Raw genomic sequence first — 21,680 nt, forward strand, 5'->3', positions numbered from 1 at the left:
CCTCACGCCTTGTAGTGTTTACATATCACATTTAGGTCATGAGATGTACCATGACATCACCCAGGCTCCATCTTCACATCTTAAAGCTCTTGATGCTCTGCTGCTGCTCTTGTACATCATCCTACATGGATAACCTAAAGATTGGTACTTCCCAAAAACAGTTATGTCCAACTCTTTTTGTTGTTTCTCACCTGGATAGTGTAGACCCAGGATTTTAATCTGGTCTACTAACGCAGTACCTAATGTGTATTACCAATTTCTAATTTCCAGTGTTCCATTATACTTAATACTTCCATTTTTCCCCCATAAACTGTTCTGAGTCCATTTACACCATTTCATTTTTACTAAGTTGTTTTGCTTTCATGTTTTTTTTTTTCATATACAGTCATTTGTGACCTAATATTAAAGGAGCACACAATATCCATCCATCCATCCATCCATCCATCCATTTTCCATATCGCTTATCCTACACAGGTTCACCGGGGAGCCTGGAGCCTATCCCAGGGAACTCAGGGGACGAGATGGGTGACACTTTGGACGCACATATTCACACACTACGGACAACTCAGAGATGCCAATAACCCTACAGCGCATGTCTTTGGACTGGGGGAGGAAACCGGAGTACCCAGAGGAAACCCCCGAAGCCCGGGGAGAACATGCGAACTCCGCGCACACACAGGGCAGAGGTGAGATTCGAACCCCCGACCCTGGAGTTGCGATTTCATATATTAGAGAACAATAGAGTGGAGGTTATTCTTATATTCCAGCCATATTATACCCAAGAAACAATAGACTGTTTGTTGTCTTTGAACAAACTTATGCAAGATCAACATTTTATTCTAGGAGAAAACATGTTACTTACGTTAATTATTTAATAAGAAATTGTGCAAGTAAACTTTTCTTGTAACTAAATGTCTTGTAATGTTGTAACGAAAATAGTACTGTAAAAACTGTAAAAAAAAAAAAAAAAAAAAAAAAAAAAAACACACACAAGAAAAAAACAAAACAAAACAAAACCATCCAAGGTCCAGACGCCTGTGTCTTTATAGCCACGTGTAGATTTGTACCTGAGAGCTGCTGCTGTAATCATAACGACTGTGTTGTGCCCATCCCTGGACTCTTATATACAAGATACTCATACTGAACCTCCTTTCAACACACTTAGTACTGTCTGACATTATAGTATACAACTGCAGAAGAGTAATGGTTTATAATACCAACCATCCGGTGTCACCCAGAAGAGGATGGGTTCCAATTTGAATCTGGTTCCTCTCAAGGTTACTTCCATGCCACTGTCGCCTAAGGATTTAAGATCTACATCCAGATTTCTTGTAAGGCTTCACTGTGACAAAATCTGTTGTTAAAAGATCTACACACATAAAAAAAAAAAACATTGGACTGAATTAAAGACGTGCCATCTTTCAGCTGAATCAGCCCAGCACGTGGAAGTAAATCTTCCGGCAGTCCTCCAACACAACTGGCTGGAAGCTGTGTATTAGAGAGGCCCATTCTGATCGCTATTAGCACTTTTGATTAAACCCGCCGTGGGCGCAGATCCTTTATCATGATTCTCTGTCTCTTTATGTCAGTCGAATTTACATTTGTTTACTGCAGAGTGTCATTTTCCCTAAACAGCCATTTACTGGGCTGCACCATTTGAATAAATAGATTGCTTTGCTATTTGCTGGTAGATTACATCAAAGTTCATTACTGGAAAACAGCATAAAGGCGCATCTTATGCACTCTAGTCTATCCTCATATCATAAATAAGCTGTAAAGCACTCTCAGGGCACAGAAGCTCACACTTAGACAAACAGTTGTTGTTTTTTTTGTTGAAGAACAATGCAAAGATAAGAATAATAAGAAGGTTACAGGTCCCATTTAGCTTCACATAGCTCAACGTACAGGGTGTCCCAAAAGTCAACATTTTCTTAATTAGTGTTATATATACACATATTCTCCAGATACCTTTGACAAAAGAAGAATGTATTGAAATCACTCTCATGGCTGGATCGGGAAGCTGTCACAAGGTTGCGATGGACTTGGCAACATGGAAACATGGCGAGCGCATCACACATGACACTGTTGCCGAACTTATTAACAAATTCAGAAAGACTGGAAGTGTTGCGGACCGACCGAGAAGTGGACATCCACTGACGAAGCTACAACCGACGTGGTGCTGGTGTACATAGCCCCCGACTGTATGGAGACTCTTGGGACACCTTGTAGTTGATGTGAACTTTTATGAAATGAGTGATTTCATGTTTATGTGCATGTGCATGATCAATAAGGTGATTCACCCTGACCTGTGCTGAACCCAAATGTTGGAAGCCCGAATGTATAAATTCTGACACTGGGGGGGACTGTGTTTGTTCTCTCCCATGACACATGTCTTTAAGGACATTGGTGGCTCAGTGGTTAAGGTACTGGGTTACTTCTCAAAAAGTCAGGGGTTCAAGATGCCACTGTTGGGCCCTTAAGCAGGGCCCTTAAACCCCCGGTGTGTTGGACCAATCTCACCCTATTCTCTGACCCCAACTTCCATAGAAGAGATTAATTTTGCTGTACTGAAATCTACATGTGACCAATAAAGGCTTTCTTCATGTGCCGTGTGACTGTTTAAACGTCCTCAGACGATCATAATGCAAACCTTAGCCTTATTTGTGTCTTATAAATCATTTGAAACGATTCGGATCTCTCTCTCTCTCTCTCTCTCACACACACACACACACACACACACACACACACAACCATCAACCATATAGCGTTTTTCATCCAACATCTGGGTTGGTAGAAAAATACTAGCTAAAGGGCGGGCTTAAACCATCACCTGCGTGGGGGTAGTTCATTCAATAATATCGATCATTAAAATGCACGATTGTACATAATCACCTGATAGTTGATGCAAAGTAATAAATTATTTACATGTATATAAATGAGTATGATGTGAGTAGTGATGGAAATGCTTGTATCGGTGACATTGAGCGCACGAGCTCAACGGCGCACCCCTGCTCAACAGATGGTTCGCTCCATTTAAAGGGCCAGTAGCCACCGACCCCGCGCTTCTGAAGAAAGCAGGACGGTTTTCTCGGGGTTATGAGATTTGCGACGCAGTCGGGGCGGTGAGCACCCTGGGTGTGTTTTTTTTTTATATTCGCCTGCGTCCTGGTGTTTTTCTTTTACACACGCACACAAAAAGAGGAGAGAGAGACAGAGAGAGAGAGAGATAGATAGATAAATATATACATATATATCAAAAGAAAGCAAGAAACAGGACCGCAAAAATCACGGATTGTGTTGTTTTGAAGAAGAGCTGTGGATCTAACTGTTGCACTTTGAACACAGGTAGGTGAGCGCGAGCGTGGAAACGCTTGCTCTACAGCGCGAGCGCTGCTTTCACATTCCCGTTCACACACTGATGCTGCTGTTTTGCTTCTACATGCACAGTTGCTCCAGTCGAAGAACGTGCACGCTTTTCGTGCTGCAAAAACACCACAAGCGACTAGATGTTATTTATTTATTTTTCTCGGTGTGCATGGATGCTTAAACCGGAGCGCGTGCGCGTGCGCGTGCTGGCTCGGACGGGCTCCGGAGATGAAACGTGTTAAACAGCAGCAGCAGCAGCTCTGAACAAAGGAGGCGATAAAATCAGGCTTGTTGTGAATTTTGTTGTTTTTTTGTTTGTTTTTTAAACCGGACCATTCGCACACGTTCTAGGCTTGGACATCTCACACACAGCCTGACACATCACACCACACACACACTATTGTGTGTGTGTGTGGTTTTTTTTTAACCCCCCCCCTTTTCTTTTCTTCCTTCTGTTCCAATCCGCACACATTAATATTTCATTCCTGATTCCTTCATCCACATGCACAGGGTCTCGCCTTTTCCAAATGCACATGCATTGGACATGCACTTAAATGCACACATATGCAAACTTGAGTTTGTTTACAAAGCGTGATGTTCATTAAAAAAACAACAACAACAAAAACCAAAACAAACCCAACCCTACATTTTGTGCGTTTGCTCTTAATTTAATTAGATGCAGCCTCTGAAGCGGTGACGCTCGTAGAACCAATTAACCACAACTAAAGGCTGCCGTGCTGCGTTCACTGCTCCAGCCTGTTACAGCGTTCCTCATTCTAACCTCCGAGATCACATCTGTACGACCTCATGTCACGTGACGATATCGTTTGCTTGTTAATGTGTGTTGTTTTTTTTAATGGTGGAAAACAATCCCAATTATACAGTATAGCCTGTGTTCTGCAATCAGTGTTTATGCATTGGACTATCTTTTCTTGTTGTTGTTCTTCTTTCGATCTATACGGAACAATCGTTGTCTGTCTAAATCTGTAAATCTGACACGTAAATGTTTCGTTTATTACATGCCTGTCCATGTCTCCATGCGTTCTTCATACTGGGGTGTTTCAGAACGGATCTCGATCTCACACCCTCTTGAACACGCGCACCGAAAGGATATTCGTCAGCATTCGGGACTTCTGAACGTTGCCCACTGATATTCATTTAGTGTCCAAAATCTTAGATGAGTTACAGTACACGAGACGGATCGAGATGCAGCTCCGAGACGCTGGGGAAGATCAGCATCTTGTTCTGACGTTGATTCTAAGCCATTGTCTCGTGTATATGGTTGTAACAACAGCACCGTTTTGACTAAGATGACCTTTAATACAGTTCAGAAAAGGGTGTGTAAAAGGGTTTAGGATCAGAGTTAGCGTTCGTATCCGTTTCTCACTTCCTTCGTGTGATTATTGATTTGTTGAGATTTCTTTATGAGATACGTTCGCAGTGGCATGCTATTATCGTTTGATATCGATCACAGTTTAAGACAGTCCCTCCAGGATTTAGGGATTTTCACGATCGCAGAAATGAACGCGAAACCGAGCGAACTCGGCAATATTCGGAGTAGCTTGCAAAAAAATCTTCACGATTACGACGGACTTTCTGGCCAAAATGCGTCGTGTGACCTCGTCACGGATACGAGTACAGCTGAAAGGTCGCATTTACCGATGTACATCACTGCGAAAGAGCGTGCAATTGCAATTTCGCCAATTCGAGTAGTTTTCCGCACATGCAAAAAAATCAACAAAAAAGTTGCGCCACAAAAAAAATAATACAACCAGATAAAATAATACAACATTGATTTAATTAAGAACACAAAGCACACATCTGGAAAACATATTCCATCAATCAGGAATAAAACACTTGGGGGAGTGCTGTTATAGGAAAATAATCAACAAGGCTGTTTCACATGGCAGGGTACAGTGCGAGCCAAGACATACTGTTGATTATATTTCCAATAACAGTATGTCCTGAAGTGATTTATTCCTCTTACACCAAAGCAATTTGCAGATGATATTTATTTATTTATTTATTAATGAACAACATGTCATACTTGATCCGTTTATTGTTAGCTTTAAAGCGCACCTATTATGGTTTTGAAACGTGCCTAATTTTGTTTTAAAGGTCTCATACAATAGATTCACACGCATCCGAAGTCAAAAGACACTTTAACGTGCTCATAACTTAAATTGCAGCATTACCTTTTTTTCCCCTCAGTGTCACAAACGACTCGTTAAATGATCCGTTCTAAAGGATTCGTTCTAAACTCCTCCTTTCAGAGAGCATACTCTGCTCTGATTGGTCAGATGTCCCAGTCTGTTGTGATTGGTCTACCACTGTCAGCAAGCAGCAGATGAAGAGCAGAGGCGGGGCTTTTTTGTTACAAACCTACGTAGGTTAGTACAGGAAGTAAGTCTGGAATCACTAACGAGTCGTTTCAGCTGTTCAGAATCGGTTCCTTCTTTTGGGAGTCGATAACTCTGTTTGTCGTGCGCTTTGATTTTTGAAACTTTGCAGACGTTTTTACATTCACAAACAGCTCTATATATAAAACACACTACATGGAAGGGAATATCTGAAAAACCATAATAGGTGCACTTTAATATCGTGGAATAGCTGTGAAACTAGTTCTCCTTCCCGAGAACCCTTAAACTCTTCTATCATGAAGCTGTTAAAAAGCGCTGACACTGGAGACTCCTTCCACGAACGAATGTTACGTCAACATTTCCTTACAAAAAAAAAACCCTCACATCAATGATGATATGTTTTATTTTGTTAAATAACAACACCTGACCAATCAGATTCAAGAATTCAACAATGCTGCGGTATATTGTGCTGTAAAGCTCATTTAAATGTGGCCTACAGACAGTTCACGAGCACTTTCGCTAAATAGCTCATTTGCTTGACAAAGGGCGTGTGTGAATTCCTTGTGTGGCGGTGCCAATTCGAGTCAAATTAGCATGTCTACAGGCATAATACAACACACTGTAGTAGTATTGTGAAAGTATTGATGCTTTGTGTAACAGTACTCCTGTAATATCCAGGCTGGATGAGATCTACCATGAGATCCCTTGTGACTTTGGTCTTCCTTTGTAAACGCTACAGCGTGCGCATTAGTAACATGGAGAGAAAAAAAGAGCTTGTGTGTGATTATCTCGCTCTATAAGGGTTTGAATTTAAACACTTGAGCTGTATAGGAACCAGAGCCAGTGTCTATAGAAGTAATTATGTGAGTAGATTACAAGCGTTTGATGACTATTGTGTGACCTTAAACACCGCTTTCTGAAAAGATTTTAGTCACTACAGTACAACAGGTTGTTAGTACAATACAGTCTAAGAGCAAATGCGAAGCGGTTTATCCTGGACGTGTATAATTGTAGAATTAAGATAAACAAAATAATCTATAAAGCTAATTGTGTAATTGTAGTAAATGTAGTAATTGTAGTAATTAGGCAATTATGTGAGTGCACCATACCTGTTTAGGATGCTGGACACATTTGCGTAATTTCATCTTTGTGCATGCTAAGACACGTCCATGACTGGGGACAGGGTTGCCAGATCTGTGTGATTAAAAAACCCACCCCAGGAAACAAAATAAAATGCACGCCCTTACCAAACCATATGAAGGCTTTTAAATAAAAATCTCATCAGATATCATCAATGGAATATCAAGGCCATCGCTGGAAAATTTACAACAATATTTCAAATTAGCACCAGTTTATTTGAAATGGCTAAAAAGACCCCGAAATGGTGTAATTATTATTATTAGATATTGTTAAACAAAAGCTATAAGAATTACATTATCAATTTACTGATTCAGAACTTAGGATAAAATATAATACACTAGTATACTAGTACATACTGGGATATTTAGGAGTGTGTTGGTTGTTTGCATTGTATGTTGCTGGAATTATCGGATTTGGCTATTAGTAGATTAATTTGAATGTGGATTTTAGTTAAGGATGCCTTGATATAATATCGATATCATCGATAAATTGTGGCCGCACTTTTCGGAGATATCCAGACATTTTATAACACCCTTTATAATAATTATATTGGATTTTAAAAATGAAAAACGCTGTACTGAATCTTGTAAATTCTTAATATTTAATTACAGAACGATTTGTTATAATCCCCTCCATTTTCTGTCTTTTATAATGCATTTTTCTTTTAGGTACTAAACACAACCATCATGAAATTATTCACAGGTTGTTAGGGTTAAATGCAGCACTACTGTTTTGCTAACTTGTATATGGCGAAGCATATCGTGTTTTGTAGAAATGTCTTCGAGTAGCATGATATAAGATTTTTGTCATATCATCAGATATACAAAATCGTCAGATCGTGGTCCTGCTGGAAGATCCAACCACGGCCCATTTTAAGCGTTCTAGCAGAGGCGGTCAGGTTTTCCTTTAATATCTGTATTAAATATTTGATAGCGTCCATGATGCCATGTATCCTGGAAACAGGAAATCATGGTTGAACAATTTCCTGTTCCTAGTCACCCAGGTGTACTAAAAAAATGTCATGGTTGAAAAATGTCATGGTTGAACAGTTTCCTGTTCCTAGTCACCCAGGTGTGCAAAAAAAAGTAAAATATCAGTGGGAATATACTTGAAGTATATTTTCCTGATATGAATTCATAGGAGTGCCAATAATTGTTGCACGCACACACACACACACACATATATATGTATGTATATATATATATATATATATATATATATATATATATATATATATATATATATATATATATATATATATGTATGTATGTATATGTGTAAATTATTATATATATATATATATATATATATATATATATATATATATATATATATATATATAAACCTGAGTTCGTTTGTAGTTGTTTGATATCCATGAGAGCAAAGTATTTTTATGAATTTTTTGAACAAAAGATCAAAAGTTTAAGGAATAAAGACAGTTTTTCACAGCCTTCTTTGCTCATGTTTACCAAGGGTGCCAATATTAGTGTAGGGCACTGTAAATGTAACACAACACAACACCCTGTAAATGAGTCCATGGCTAAAAAGGACATAATCTAAACCATTTTTATACTTTATAAAACTAAGTTGTTGCATTCATTATGCAGTAAAACTACAGCAGCACTAGTTGAAGAATGCTGTATTTCCTGGTCTATAATAGGGGCTTATGCAGCTACAGACTGCAACATTAGCCTGAGATCTGACTGACGATCGACTGTTTCCATTCGAATCATGTTTTAAAAACACCCGATTTAATAAACCAACCCAAACTGTAACTAAATTATATCTGAAGTCAAATGATTTCTACAGCCCAAGGTCATTTTCCCCGTCTGGTGGGAGTAAAATGTACCATGTGGGACGGAAACCAATCTGACAACATGGCAGGGAGAAGCTAAATAGAGGCTAATATTGAATATAAAATCCTTTTGTCATTGCAAAGTGCACATTACATGCTAAATATTGTGTGAAAACTGGTACCATGAGCACCCAAATTAGAAACCAAATCGAAAGTGAACACTTAATGGCTTGTAATATAAAATGGGTGACTCATTGACGTTAAATAACAAATGAAAGTTTAGGTTAAGTGGTCTCTTGTTGTCTGTTTTCTTCTGCTGGTATGGCTTGTGTTGTAGCTTGCAGTTGATTGACTCTCACGTTTCACTACTTTCTGGCACATGTCATTTCCATGTAAATTATTATAGCGCAAGTTCTAACTCAATCATACCCGTGACGTTTGGATCGTTTGTGAATGAAAATGCTTATAATGGAAACAGTTGTACTGTTCGTGTCTATTTTGCACAGGTACAAAGTAACTAGGTCAAACGCAATGGCAAGCTTGAACCTTTTTAGTTTTATTTTGTCTCTTTCCATCATGTTAGCATTGCTACTAGTCCAGCGCTGGCTATAAAAGACAATAGTGTTATAAATGGTGGTGTTAATAATGGATCAGGATCGTAAATTATAAATATAGTCATAGCTGAGCTGTGGTTGTCAGACAAATTATAATTTTAATAGAGAAAAGGACACGGGGCATCATTATTCAAGCTGGATGCAAAGGCGTTTATTCATGTGAGGAGCATTTACACTAGTAATGTGATATTTAGGAAAAGCCACTAATTCATGAAAAGGTTCGTATCGTGCCAGAGCTCAAATAGTAGTTAATTGCCGATTAGTTACACAATTGTTTATACATATTTTGTGAACAATTTCATATTAATGACTCGAACCAAAGCAAGTCCGTGAAGAAAGACAGTAACACTAGCCATTCACTTAAAATAAACATAACGGTGCCCTATGAAAGAAGTTAGCTGACATGCTGCAGTGGCCGAGCTGCATTACTGGAAGATGTAGCGTATGTTGTGCTCATCGTCTAGTCATCATTTAGTCACTTTGAGCTCTGTGAGCTTTGACTTTGATGGAGTTTTCTGGATGCCAATAAATGTAAATCATCTGTGCATTGAACATGCTTGGTAATTTATAGGGGATTTATCAACATAAGATAAGATAAAATGTTATTGATCCCACACTGGGGAAATTCCCTCGTTACAGCAGCTCAATTACATTAAAAAAAAAAAAAACAGATTAGAAAGAATTCACATTAAATAGGGAAAGAATATATATATATATATATATATATATATAATATGATACGACTAGAAAAATAAGAATAATAGTAATAAAAATAATAATAATGGTAATATGTACGCTATGAACACCTCCATGTATGTACAGATGAATACGAATATGAATATATACCTTGTTTATATACAGGTAAGTGACAAATGGTATATTTCACAGTTCACAGTAGAGGGTGAGCAACAAATAGTAATAAATGAATAAATGTTCATATTGTAGAATATTGTGAACGTGTTGGCTGATGATGCAAAAACAGCTAGCAGTGCTACATTATGTTGGTGTCTTCATTAAAGAGTGTGTCCAGCATGCGTGTACAGAGTACACACAAATTAGTGTCGTAAATCTGGCAACAATTTTTAATACGACGACATTTACACAGGACGTTACTAAAAGACGGAATTTTCCGGAATGAAGTAAATTAAAGCACGCCTCGTTTACTAGTAAACGGATCGTTTGGAAAAGTTGAATAAGTAAAGTTGACCTGTAATGCGTATCAATTGCCAGAAGCAAGCTTTTTGTTCCGTTTGTAAATACACCTCACGGGTAGATCTGTGGTCCTTATGATCCAATTACTGTACGTTCCTTAAACGCATTTCAAAGTCACACTAAATGTACAGAAGATAATCCCTTAAAGATTCCACCCCACCAACTGTAATGTAGTTTATTTGTGTTACTTACTTAATATCTTACAGTTTTACTGAAGGTCTTTGTACCATGAAATGAAATGCAGTTTACAGTCTTTATTTCTGAGCTGCAGCTTTCATCTTTTACATTTCGAACCTCAGGGTTAAACTGCACGCCACCAAATGTACAGCATCGTAACCCTTTACTACATTTGGCAATATTATGAGAATCCGCCTGCTTTGGACCACACAGAAACTTAAGTGGATAGCACTCAAGTGAGCTCAGCGCTGCGTGCCCCTCGATGTCCAGTAAATTACACAGCAACAATATGATCTCTTCAACCAAAATAGACCGCTACTTCATACAGTAAAATGCGACAGCCATAAATCCACAGCACAACCTCGCCTTTTATGGGGACGAACATTTATTCGCGGTTTCGTATCACCGTTTTTGTGGTACTGCTTCAACGGATGAATTAACTTCCATGTTTAATTGTCATTTAATAAGGACATGTGGTAGCTTGTAACTATTCATAGCTTTTGTGAACTTCCTGAAAACTGTGGTCATTATGCTATGCAAAAAGAAAAATCCCACAATGTCTGCTCAGCAGCAGCTCGATTGATGAGGAACGAGTGATTAAATCATTAGTAGACGGTGGATGAATCATGTCTTCGGTGGTGACAGATGGTCCTCTTTCGATTCAGCATGCTGACCGGGTCAGAGTAAGATGTTAATAGTGGTGTGACCTCACTGATTCGGGCTGATGTTCGCGCCGAGGTCATTCGGCGCGGCATCGTTTAGACCTCTCGGTGGATGTCTCGTCTCTCTGGGGCCTCCGGGTTATTCCAGGACCGGAAGTCGAAACGGCAGTCTACAATCACGTCTCTTGCTTTTGTCAGTTTTCCATGACGGGATCAAACATGGCCTCATCCTGACGGCGAGCTCTGAGTGGAGCTGACATGTGGAGGCACTGGAGGTGGTGATCACTGAACAATAGCTACTGTCTCTGCTCACTCGCCCTGTCTCTCGTCTCTTAGTCACCCTGTCACTGTCTGGTTCTCTATAATTCTCCAAGCCTCCGTCTTTCTCTGCCTTACAGTTTCCGTACTGAGAGATAGATCAGTCCTCGCCGATATCTTTAATGAGATCTTTTGTTTTTCTTTGGCGCAGACAGGTGGATTTTTCTTTCGCTTCCCCAACATATGGCAGGAAAAGGTTATTCGACGGAGCTCAGCACATGCTGATGGAAGTGATAAAGACCGGGTAAAGACGTAACCTTCTTGCTGCATCGTGGAAAAGTCTTCAGCTGATCGCATGGTCATTGTGTTGAAGTGGAAAATGGATTTGCTAAAAAAAAAAAAAAAAAGAGTAGTATTTGTGGTTATTCATTGTTAATAATACACGGTTAGTTACTAATCGTTAGTACTCGTTGCACGGTGGCGCAAGGCAAAATCTAAAATGCGGGAACACACTTCATGTTTTAATACCGTTTCATTATCATAACAGAGACAGAAAATACTGACGTGATACGGTAACAAATCCATTGCCGAGTGATCCCTAGCATAATCGTGTACCAGTGCTAAATTTGGTTAGCTTGACCTTCCTGCCAAGTAGGGCTGTGCGATATGGCAAAAATACCATGATGCACATTATATAATTTTGATAAAGTGCCAATAAGAGCTACTGTAGGTTCAGTTTTTTTTTTTTTGTATGTTCTAATAGTAAAGAGTCTAGTAGTAATTCTTCTTGAGAGGTTCTCAAGCTAAATGAAAACATGCTGCTAGGTGGATTGATGAAGTTAAATGGCCTTTAAGTGCCTTGAGGTATGAAGGTGATGGACTGGCATCCTATACAAGAGCGTATGCCCATCTGGACCAGGATAAAGTGGTTACTGAGATGACATGAGTGAGTAAAAGACACGAACGTTGCATTTCGCTGGATAATAAGCCCGAGGGTTTGGAAATGTAAAGAAGCACAAGAGGTTAAATGAGCCTCGGGTGGAATTGGGTGTAAGTAAATCGAGCTTACAAATTCGCAGGTCAGATTCTGGAACAGGCTTGCGGTGCCACGCTCTTCATTTCACTCGGATCCTGTTGCTTGTTTGAGGAATGGCAGAGAGAGAGAGGGAGAGAGTGAAATAGAAGGTTTGACCCCGGCCTCCTGCAGGATGACACCCAACACTAGGATAACAGAAAAGAGGAAGCTATCCGGGAGCTCATAGTGATTTCCCTCACTGGCCTCTCGTGACCCTTGTACTTCACCGTGCCCAGGACTATTGTTTGTTCTGTCACCAGATCTGCATTACACAACATGTGGATTTCAGACTTGACTTTACTTGTGTCCAATATGAAGGCCTTGACCTGCTTTGACTCGTTCGAAACCGAGCCGTGGAGCATACTGGAAAACATTGTAACGGTATCGCCTTGCCAAAAGATACAGTTTATTACAATTGGCGGGAACTTTGTCGGTATCAAATGAGCAGGATTTTATTTTACCTTTCGATTTTTCTCTTTTTTTCGGTGTGTGATCGTATTTGCATAGAGAGGAATAGCCACGAGCGAAGTATTATGATTATGTGGAGAATGTTCCGTGCTGTGCCAGTTGCCATCAATCCTGAGCCGTGCAAACGCTGCCGAGATGCAGTTTTCAACCCAGTCATCTCTGTCTACAGATACTGAAAGAGAGCGTTATGAAAATTGTACGTCTGTCAGCCGCGGGATCGATTTTGGAGATGTAGACGTCATGATATGGAGACAGGGGACTGCGAAAACACCAGCCTCGGCTGTGCAGATTTCAATGAAGCATCTACAGGCGTGTAAACATATATCTTCAGTCTTTTTATTGTAGAGCTTGCACTCATCGCTAGCTACGTTTAAATGAAGCCTGATAATAATAAGCTGTTCATAACCAGACTGGTAGGTCTGGTATATAAAACTTCTTCTTGTATACTCCTTGATCAGAATAGAATGACCCGATTGAAGCTGGATGAAACTGATGTCTAATCAAAAGAAAGGGTATCTTTTTTAATAGTGTTTGGGTCACGCTGTGCTCCTTTTAAAGCGAGCCGGGAAGAAAACGCTGTTATGAATCTATTTAAATCTGTTTAGAATAATTGTGAGGTTAGATTGGCATCAAACTAATATTTTGATGCAGATGCAGGAAGACTCGAGCTTTTTTTATAGTGTTTTATAGTCAGCAGAGTTTCAGCCGGGATGCAGAACATACGCACGTATAACCTGTATTTCTTGTCTTATTCCCAAAACAATGGCTTTTTAAATGTCGGTAGCACTAGAACACATGAAAACTAGGAACTAGACCGCACTCGGAGGACGTTTTGCTGAGATGGAAATAATTTAAAACACAAGCGGTGTGATTAAAATAGCTGAATTCGCTGCCCAGACTCACAGGCCTCTCATTGTTATGGTATTGTTGACACTAAACCTTGCACCCACCCCCTCCCGCACCCCTGGTCGCGCATAACTTTGGATTCGGATGTACCGTGCATATAAACGGAGGTCTTCTACAGAGCGTCCAGTTTAGGATGCACGTACAGTTCATTAGGGATCTGCAGTCAGAATGAATTTTTGGGCGTTTTCTCACTGTAGTTGATGGAAGGGACATTTAAAGGAGAAACTGCAGGTTTACCTTCAAGGGTGATTGAGAATAAACAGTGCTGGGGTTTCCGGTTAAGGTCGTAAAGGGATACGTCTGAACACATGCCACACAAGGAGTCCTCTACATGCTACACTGATTTCAGGTTCAAATACCAGCTGTGGCATGTGCCACCCGAAGGATCTGCCACCTGGAGGATAGAGTTGGGCATGTTGTCCTCCTGTTATCCTCATGTTGTCCTCATGAGAAGACAATTGGCCACATTCGGATTTGGAGTTTGGGAAGACAGGGTCTCCATCTGCCATCGCGTGTGAGATTAGAGGCCCGTCACTGTTGGAAACACTGTTGCTCTAACTGAATTGGACAGAAGCACACAAATCCATGATAATGGCCAAGCTGCACACATGGGAAGCTTCCACATATTTACATCTACATCTATTTTTATTCTGTAGTATTGTTCTTTGGCTTCAGTGCTGTAATAGGTGTGTGTGCAAAAGTGTGTGAAAGTGATCCTCGCTTCCAAATCCCGTAAGAAAAGCAATTTCTTTCTCCCCCCACCCCCCTCCTTCTTTCTAATCAAGTGCTGTTGACCCTCATTACAAAAGTGGTGTGAAGAGACTAGTGTTTTGGAGTCCTTGATTTAGATGATCTTTCTCTCACACTCTTGAGGTTTTTTTTTCTCTCGCCCACTTCTTTCTGGTTGTTGATATGGATTTATATATCAGGTTTCAAGCCTTTTTGTGAACCATAATAATATTCCTTACCTCAAATTTCCACATGATTTTTTCACTGCAGTGGTACATGTATGCAGGCTAATATTGCGGATGCAACTCTAGCTCTGCAATGCGAGACATGATATGCGATGGCTTTTAATGTAGCGTCGTACATGTGGGCTAGGCTTCAGTGTCGATTGATCGATTGATCTCGTCGAGATCTCACAAGTATTTCACAAGTGGCGTACAGCGATGACTGAAGAGAGGATACGCTGGGTGTAAATTAGCACAGAAAACGAGGCGCAAACGAGATATTCAGGGTGTCGTGTCTTGTTTTGGATTGAAAAACCACAAGGGGGGCAAATACTTATGTGGGGGTGTCTTATACAGGTTTCTTGCAAATGGTTTCTTCACATTTATTTTACTTTTTCTGTTAAGATTTTGGAAATGTGTAAGGATTTAATATTTGAGTAATTATATATATATATATATTTTTTTAGTGCTTCTTAACTTTACCACCCAGCGAGTGAATTTTAACTTCATGTAAACTAGATGCACAAAGCAGAATGGCACTAATAGAGTCTTATTAGGATGTGAAAGGCAAATACCTACCTTTTCAATGCAAGTTTGAGTCATTAAATTCCGCCTGTCTCTGCAGCCGTCATCTTTCGGAAAGAAGCAGCAACATTTTGGCGATTGGCGTCCTCCCCCTGGCACCAGCCTGTGCCACCACTGTGCTAATCAAATCACCTTGATTGCAGCTCAATAGTGTCTTACGCTCTTCAGGAAACGTGTTACAATCCATCACTGGATTACAATGGGCAATTAACTCCAGCGTCGAAAAAACCGAACGTGGTTCAGCCCAATCACTGGTGCTGAATCATTTCTCCTGGACTATTTGCCAGTCTAAATGAAGGGAATGTGAGCTCATAAGAGTGTTGTTTTTGGATTAATTAGGGTTCATTAGTGCTCTAAAGGCCAGTGGTGCATTATCCTGATTAGCGCCTGGGCAATTTTCATACTTCCCCTTCGCGTTAGCGTATAGGATCCGTCGAATAATCCAGGCATTCTTTTCTTCTGACTATTTATAAAGCCTGGGTGGATAAAAACAAATTTAGGCTCGGCCGTGGCGAGAGCGGCCTCTGATAGGATCTCGCAGGTCTGGAATTCAGTCGTGCTGCCAGCGTGCCGTCTTTGATTTACATCACCTCGTTGAGGGAAAGTTGAAACTAAAACAGAATGACTTGGCAATGGCCTGGGTTAGAGTCTCGCTGGCCCAAATTGAAGGCTGGATCAGGGGGTGCTGCCAGCTGCCGGAAAGTCCTTCTGAAACCTCAAACCACTGAATCTGAGGTCTGAGTAAAGGCTCATTCTTCCTGTGTAAGCTTAGCTTGACCCTCCCTAACCCTCCCTACTGCAAGAGAGAGAGAGAGAGAGAGAGAAAACAACTGAAACAATGATGGTGAGAGATGGAAGGGAAGAAAAGATGAGAAAGACTGACAAAGAGGGAGTGTGTGAGGGACAAAGTGTGAGAAACAAAGAGCGAGTGAGTGAAAGGGTGAGGTGAGGAAAGGCAGAGCTGGAAGGAGCACTTTCATTCCTGCCACTGTGCACTCGAGGGAGTGGTGATGGGGCTGAAAAGCAAGGCGTTTGATCTACAGGCCACTTATGTTAAAGATCCCGAGCTGTTAACATAATATACCATACAAATGTGCATGGCATGGTTTGAACTCTCCCTTCCTTTCTGTCCGTTTGCCTTGGGCCTTGTCATCGTGTTCCCTCTTGACTGGTCAAGTGTTGCAGCCTAATTAACAAATGTGCTGTGGATTAGTGGTAGTGATGCCTGTAAAGGTTTATTAGCCGATCCATTGAGTTAGAAGAGCGGGAGTGACGAGGCTCGGCATCAATAGAAGCCAGTCGATCAATACTTTCACCCCCTCGAAGGCCCCCTTACCCCAGGCCCAGCTGTCCACTCCAAGAAATTATTGCCTCCAAAATGGGTCGCAGGCAAAACAAATTTGAGTGGGACTCCTGCAGAAGTGCTAGAAAATCTGAACACAGGGTTGTAAAATGTTCGCTCCTTTAGGTTAATGTAATTAAACTTTTAAAGATAAGCCAGTGCTTTTTTCCCCCCATAATCCATTTGGAAACTAACCCAGCCTTCTCTCTTTTTGTCTCCTGTTTTAGACATGAACTACTGAAACCGCTTCAAAAAGAAAATCTGTGAAAAGTTTGAGGGAAGGAGCACTGTCTCATCCCTCCTCTTCAGAAGAAAGCTTTGAAACCATGATGCTGTCGTGGCTGCTGACATATTTCACTGCATTTGTCATCGGGATGGTTGCACCATTCCCGATGACCCCCACAGAGCAACCTCCGGAAACAAGCACCTTCCGGGTGAAGGACACAAGTTTGACGCACTTGACTGTCCACCGCAAGACAGGTGAAGTGTTTGTGGGAGCCGTCAATCGCATCTACAAGCTCTCTGAGAACCTGACCGAGCTCCGCTCGCACCAGACTGGTCCGATAGAGGACAACGCCAAGTGCTACCCTCCACCCAGTGTCCGGGCATGCGCCCACAAGCTGGAATTTTCCGATAACATCAACAAGCTCCTGCTGATAGACTATGCTAGCAACAGGCTGGTAGCCTGTGGCACCATCTGGCAGGGAGTTTGCCAGTTCCTGCGGCTGGGTGACTTGTTCAAGCTGGGCGAGCCTCACTTGCGCAAAGAGCACTACCTTTCAGGAGCTCGGGAGGCGGATGGCATGGCCGGAGTGGTAGTGGGCGATGATGACGATGATCCAAAGAAGAAGAGAAAGAAGGGAGACGGCCGCTTGTTCATTGGTGCTGCCATCGACGGCAAGTCTGAATACTTTCCAACGTTGTCCAGCCGCAAACTCGTGGAGGATGAGGAGAGTGCAAGCATGTTCAGCTTGGTGTACCAGGATGAGTTTGTCTCGTCCCAGATCAAGATCCCATCAGACACGCTGTCTCTCTATCCTGCCTTTGACATCTACTATGTCTATGGTTTTGCCAGTCGGACTTACATCTACTTCCTCACTCTGCAGTTAGACACCCAGCTCACGCAAATGGACGCCACTGGCGAGAAGTTTTTCACCTCCAAGATTGTCCGCATGTGCTCCAATGACACAGAGTTCTACTCTTACGTCGAGTTCCCGCTCGGCTGCACCAAGGACGGTGTGGAATACCGCCTGGTCCAGGCTGCGTACAAGCACCGTCCGGGCAAGGCACTCGCTCAGGCTCTGGGGCTGTCCGAGGATGAGGATGTGCTCTTTGTGGTGTTCTCGCAAGGCCAGAAGAACCGGGCAAATCCACCTCGTGAGACCGTGCTGTGCCTGTTCACCCTTCATCAGATCAACCTGGCCATGCGTGAGAGGATCAAGTCTTGCTACCGTGGAGAGGGAAGGCTTTCTCTGCCTTGGCTGCTCAATAAGGAGCTTCCCTGCATCAACACGGTGAGAGCTTTTTCTCCTTCCATTATTTAGATTGACAAGTGCAGACATGTAAAGTATGATGTAAAAATGATTTAATTTCATCAGGTATCCAAACATAAAAACCTTGTTATTAAGTATTCAGGAATATGTTACTTAAAATGGAGGCATCATCGATTTTATTTGCCCGTTTGAGTAATCCTTGTAGGAAACTCAAATACCCGAATACCCATTTTTCTCTCATTTTTTAAAAAACAGTTGTGACACCTGTATATTTGAACATATTGTTGTGATGTTAGTATTTATTATAAGGCTTGATTTCAACCCAGATAAACCATATAGCACTAATGTCACAAGATGGCTACTGATGGCACGTATTAATATTGACAGATAGTACGACCCATTACTGTCTCTACTGCTTTCAGTCAAAATGGTATACGGGTTGTTGAAAAAATTCTTTTTGACAATGCTAGTTATTTGTAACTGATAGCTTAATTTAATCCTAACATTATTCATTTAATCATTTTTATTGTATCTAGGCATATTTGACAATAAAATATTGATATTGGGATCAATTATGACACAATACACTATTGTGATATCTTTTAAGAAATTTTTAACTGTTTTGAATCTTTTTTTTTTTTTTTAACAGAATTTTATTTTTCCTTTTTTCAGTGTTTAATACTATTTTGTAGGCAAATATAACTGACTAATATCAAGTATCATGATATATTTTTTTGTCATATCGCCCAGCCCTAGCTGGTGAGGGTTATTTTCCCACACATTGACTCACATAGATATTCTTTATTTATATCAACATGTATTATAAATACCAGACTATTTTACTGCATATTCAGGAAAATTGTCGTTTTTTTTTTTTTATTAGTGTTATTATTGGTTCGACTTTTTCTTTTCTTTGTTTTTCTTTTTTAAGCATGCGGGACTGACAACCCTGGTTAGTAGTTTGTTGCGTTGGTGTACATCGCCTTGCTTCTATTTATAATCTTCCTTCGATGGTAGATTTTCCTGACGTACAGTGCGCCTCGGTATCACTCTGCTCTGTTTAATCAATGCTCCATCAATAATACCCCGTTTCTTTGGTTGTTTTTGGGAAAGGGCAATTGTGGACCTGATACTCGGTGACCTTATTATGACCCGACGCAGGCCGGCTGATCAGTAGCATGCGCCCGTGTGTGTGTGTGTGTGTGTGTGTGTGGATGATAGAGGCTGTTTAAAATCATTACATATCTTAATCTGATGTAATCAATCCGTGATGAAAAACCGTCGAAGATAAACAGCAAAGAAGCCGAGTTTATCTTCTAGCGCAAAGCGATAGCTAACGTCGAACGTGGTATGACATTTGAGTCGAGGGTGTCTTCTTCACATAAACACCTCCGAGGAGCTCTAAAGAGCGTCGCTGATACGAAAAGGGTAAATATTTTTTCTCTCGTATAATTGCCAGAGAAAAAAAAAAAAAGAAGATGAATAACAGCTGTGGTTATGACTTTATATTATTTATTTGCCTTGCGGCTTGCCTTTGGATTCCTTCCACATCTGACTGTCTACAAATCCCATTCAGCATGACGCTTTTCAGTAAATATAAAGGCACGACATGATGTGACCTCGCAATTTTTGGCTTTTTGGTTGTACTCGAACTTCTCAGAGAAATTTAATATTATTTCATTGAGTGATATTGCGAACAGCTGCTCGCGTAACCCTCCGTTCTGATATGTTTTCCAAACTCACAGTTCGGAAAGCACCGGTATTTACGGCTGGGTGGCATCACGATACGGTATTAACGTCGCACGGTCTTAAAATGTGTCACAACATGCTTTTCTGAGAGTAACACGAGTATTGTCAGTACTTTTCTTTTCTGATTTTTGTCGTTCAGTGATTTGACAACGCTATCAACTTTTTATACTAGTATTTGAGGTACTATTCAATATCTTAGCATTTTCTCTTTTTTCATGCCAAGTCATTTTGGTTTATTTGCTTTTTTCTTTTCTTTTTTTATTAAAATATATATATAAATATATATTTATATAATATATATATATATAAATATGTGGTAAATGTTGGATATTCGATCATCCAGGATGTCCAATGCCTGTAGAAATTACATTTTAGTTATCAAACTATTACCCAAAAGTATTAAATTGTCCAAAATTTGAATTATGAGGCAAAGCCATGTATTAAACCATGGCTTTTAAATCATGTTTTGCTGTTGAACCATTATGTACAAATCTAACTGAGTATATAATATATCACTGTACCACAGTGATTTCTCAGTCAAAGGCTTTGAACTATTTGTAATAGTTTGTTATATTCATATTTAATACATTTGATGTAGATTATGAGGATCTGGCGTGATTTTACTGTAGTGTATTATTTATTAGCACAGTTTTGGCTGTAGTACTGTTATAGTAGAGTACAGTTTTGGCTATTAGTTATTGTTCAGTAACCTATTTGCATTTTCAGTAATAGGTGTTAATTCTAGTTTTTGCACTTATTTTTTTATGTTCAATTACCCAAAATGGCTGCTTTTTGACATTGTATATGAGCATTATTACACTAATTCCAGTCAAACATTCATGTCCAGTAAACGCTTTATCCTGGGTTCTGGGTTCTGGTGGATCTGGAGCCTATCCCGGGAATGCTGCGCGTGAGTTGGGAATACACTCGGGACGGCACGCCAGTCCGTTGCAGGGCATCATGTTCACACACTTTTATACCTAGGGGCAATTTACTTGAGCTTATTACTTGCCAGTGTTATCGTTGGGGAGGTGGGAGGAAACTGGAGAACCCAGAGGAAACCTAGACAGGCATGGGGAGAACGTGAAACTCCACACACACACACACACACACACACACACACACACATAGAGTAGACATAATCACGAAAATTTTATACTGCGTAAAAAGAAGATTTCAGTTACAGTATTGTATGTATTAAATTTAACATGAGTATATCTGCAGACGTTCTCCCACCCCGAGCGTTTCTCCTTCCCATCAGCATCGTATTACATTTATATGGAGCCAAAAACTGGAACCAGGTCATGGGAAATTTTCTGCAAAGAGCTCGTTATTGTGATGGAGACAATGATTTGTGTAGCTCTGTACGCTGTGCGGAGAACAATGGCACAACACCTTCAAGGCCGAGCGGAACAGATGGACGAGAGAGAGAGTGAGTGAGAGTGAGAGAGCAAGTGAAAGAGCGAGCACGATGACCTGCTTCTTCTATGGAGGAGTGGCTGTGCTTGTTTTTATGAGGTAGCTCCAG

The 21,680-nt window shown here is 40.6% G+C and overlaps 1 protein-coding gene across 1 annotated transcript in view; it reads left to right on the top strand.

Moving 5' to 3' along the window:
* The first annotated feature begins 2,779 nt into the window (after positions 1 to 2,779).
* Positions 2,780 to 21,680, top strand: part of plxna3 (plexin A3) — a 193,602-nt gene continuing 174,701 nt past the window's right edge. Inside the window, exons 1-2 of the mRNA XM_053625650.1 lie at positions 2,780 to 3,345; positions 17,138 to 18,424. Of these exons, the coding sequence (XP_053481625.1) occupies positions 17,237 to 18,424 (1,188 nt within the window). The 5' untranslated portion in view covers positions 2,780 to 3,345; positions 17,138 to 17,236. The remainder of the gene's footprint in view (positions 3,346 to 17,137; positions 18,425 to 21,680) is intronic.

The sequence above is a fragment of the Ictalurus furcatus genome, chromosome 5 (genome assembly GCF_023375685.1).
Source record: "Ictalurus furcatus strain D&B chromosome 5, Billie_1.0, whole genome shotgun sequence".
Classification (NCBI taxonomy): domain Eukaryota; kingdom Metazoa; phylum Chordata; class Actinopteri; order Siluriformes; family Ictaluridae; genus Ictalurus; species Ictalurus furcatus.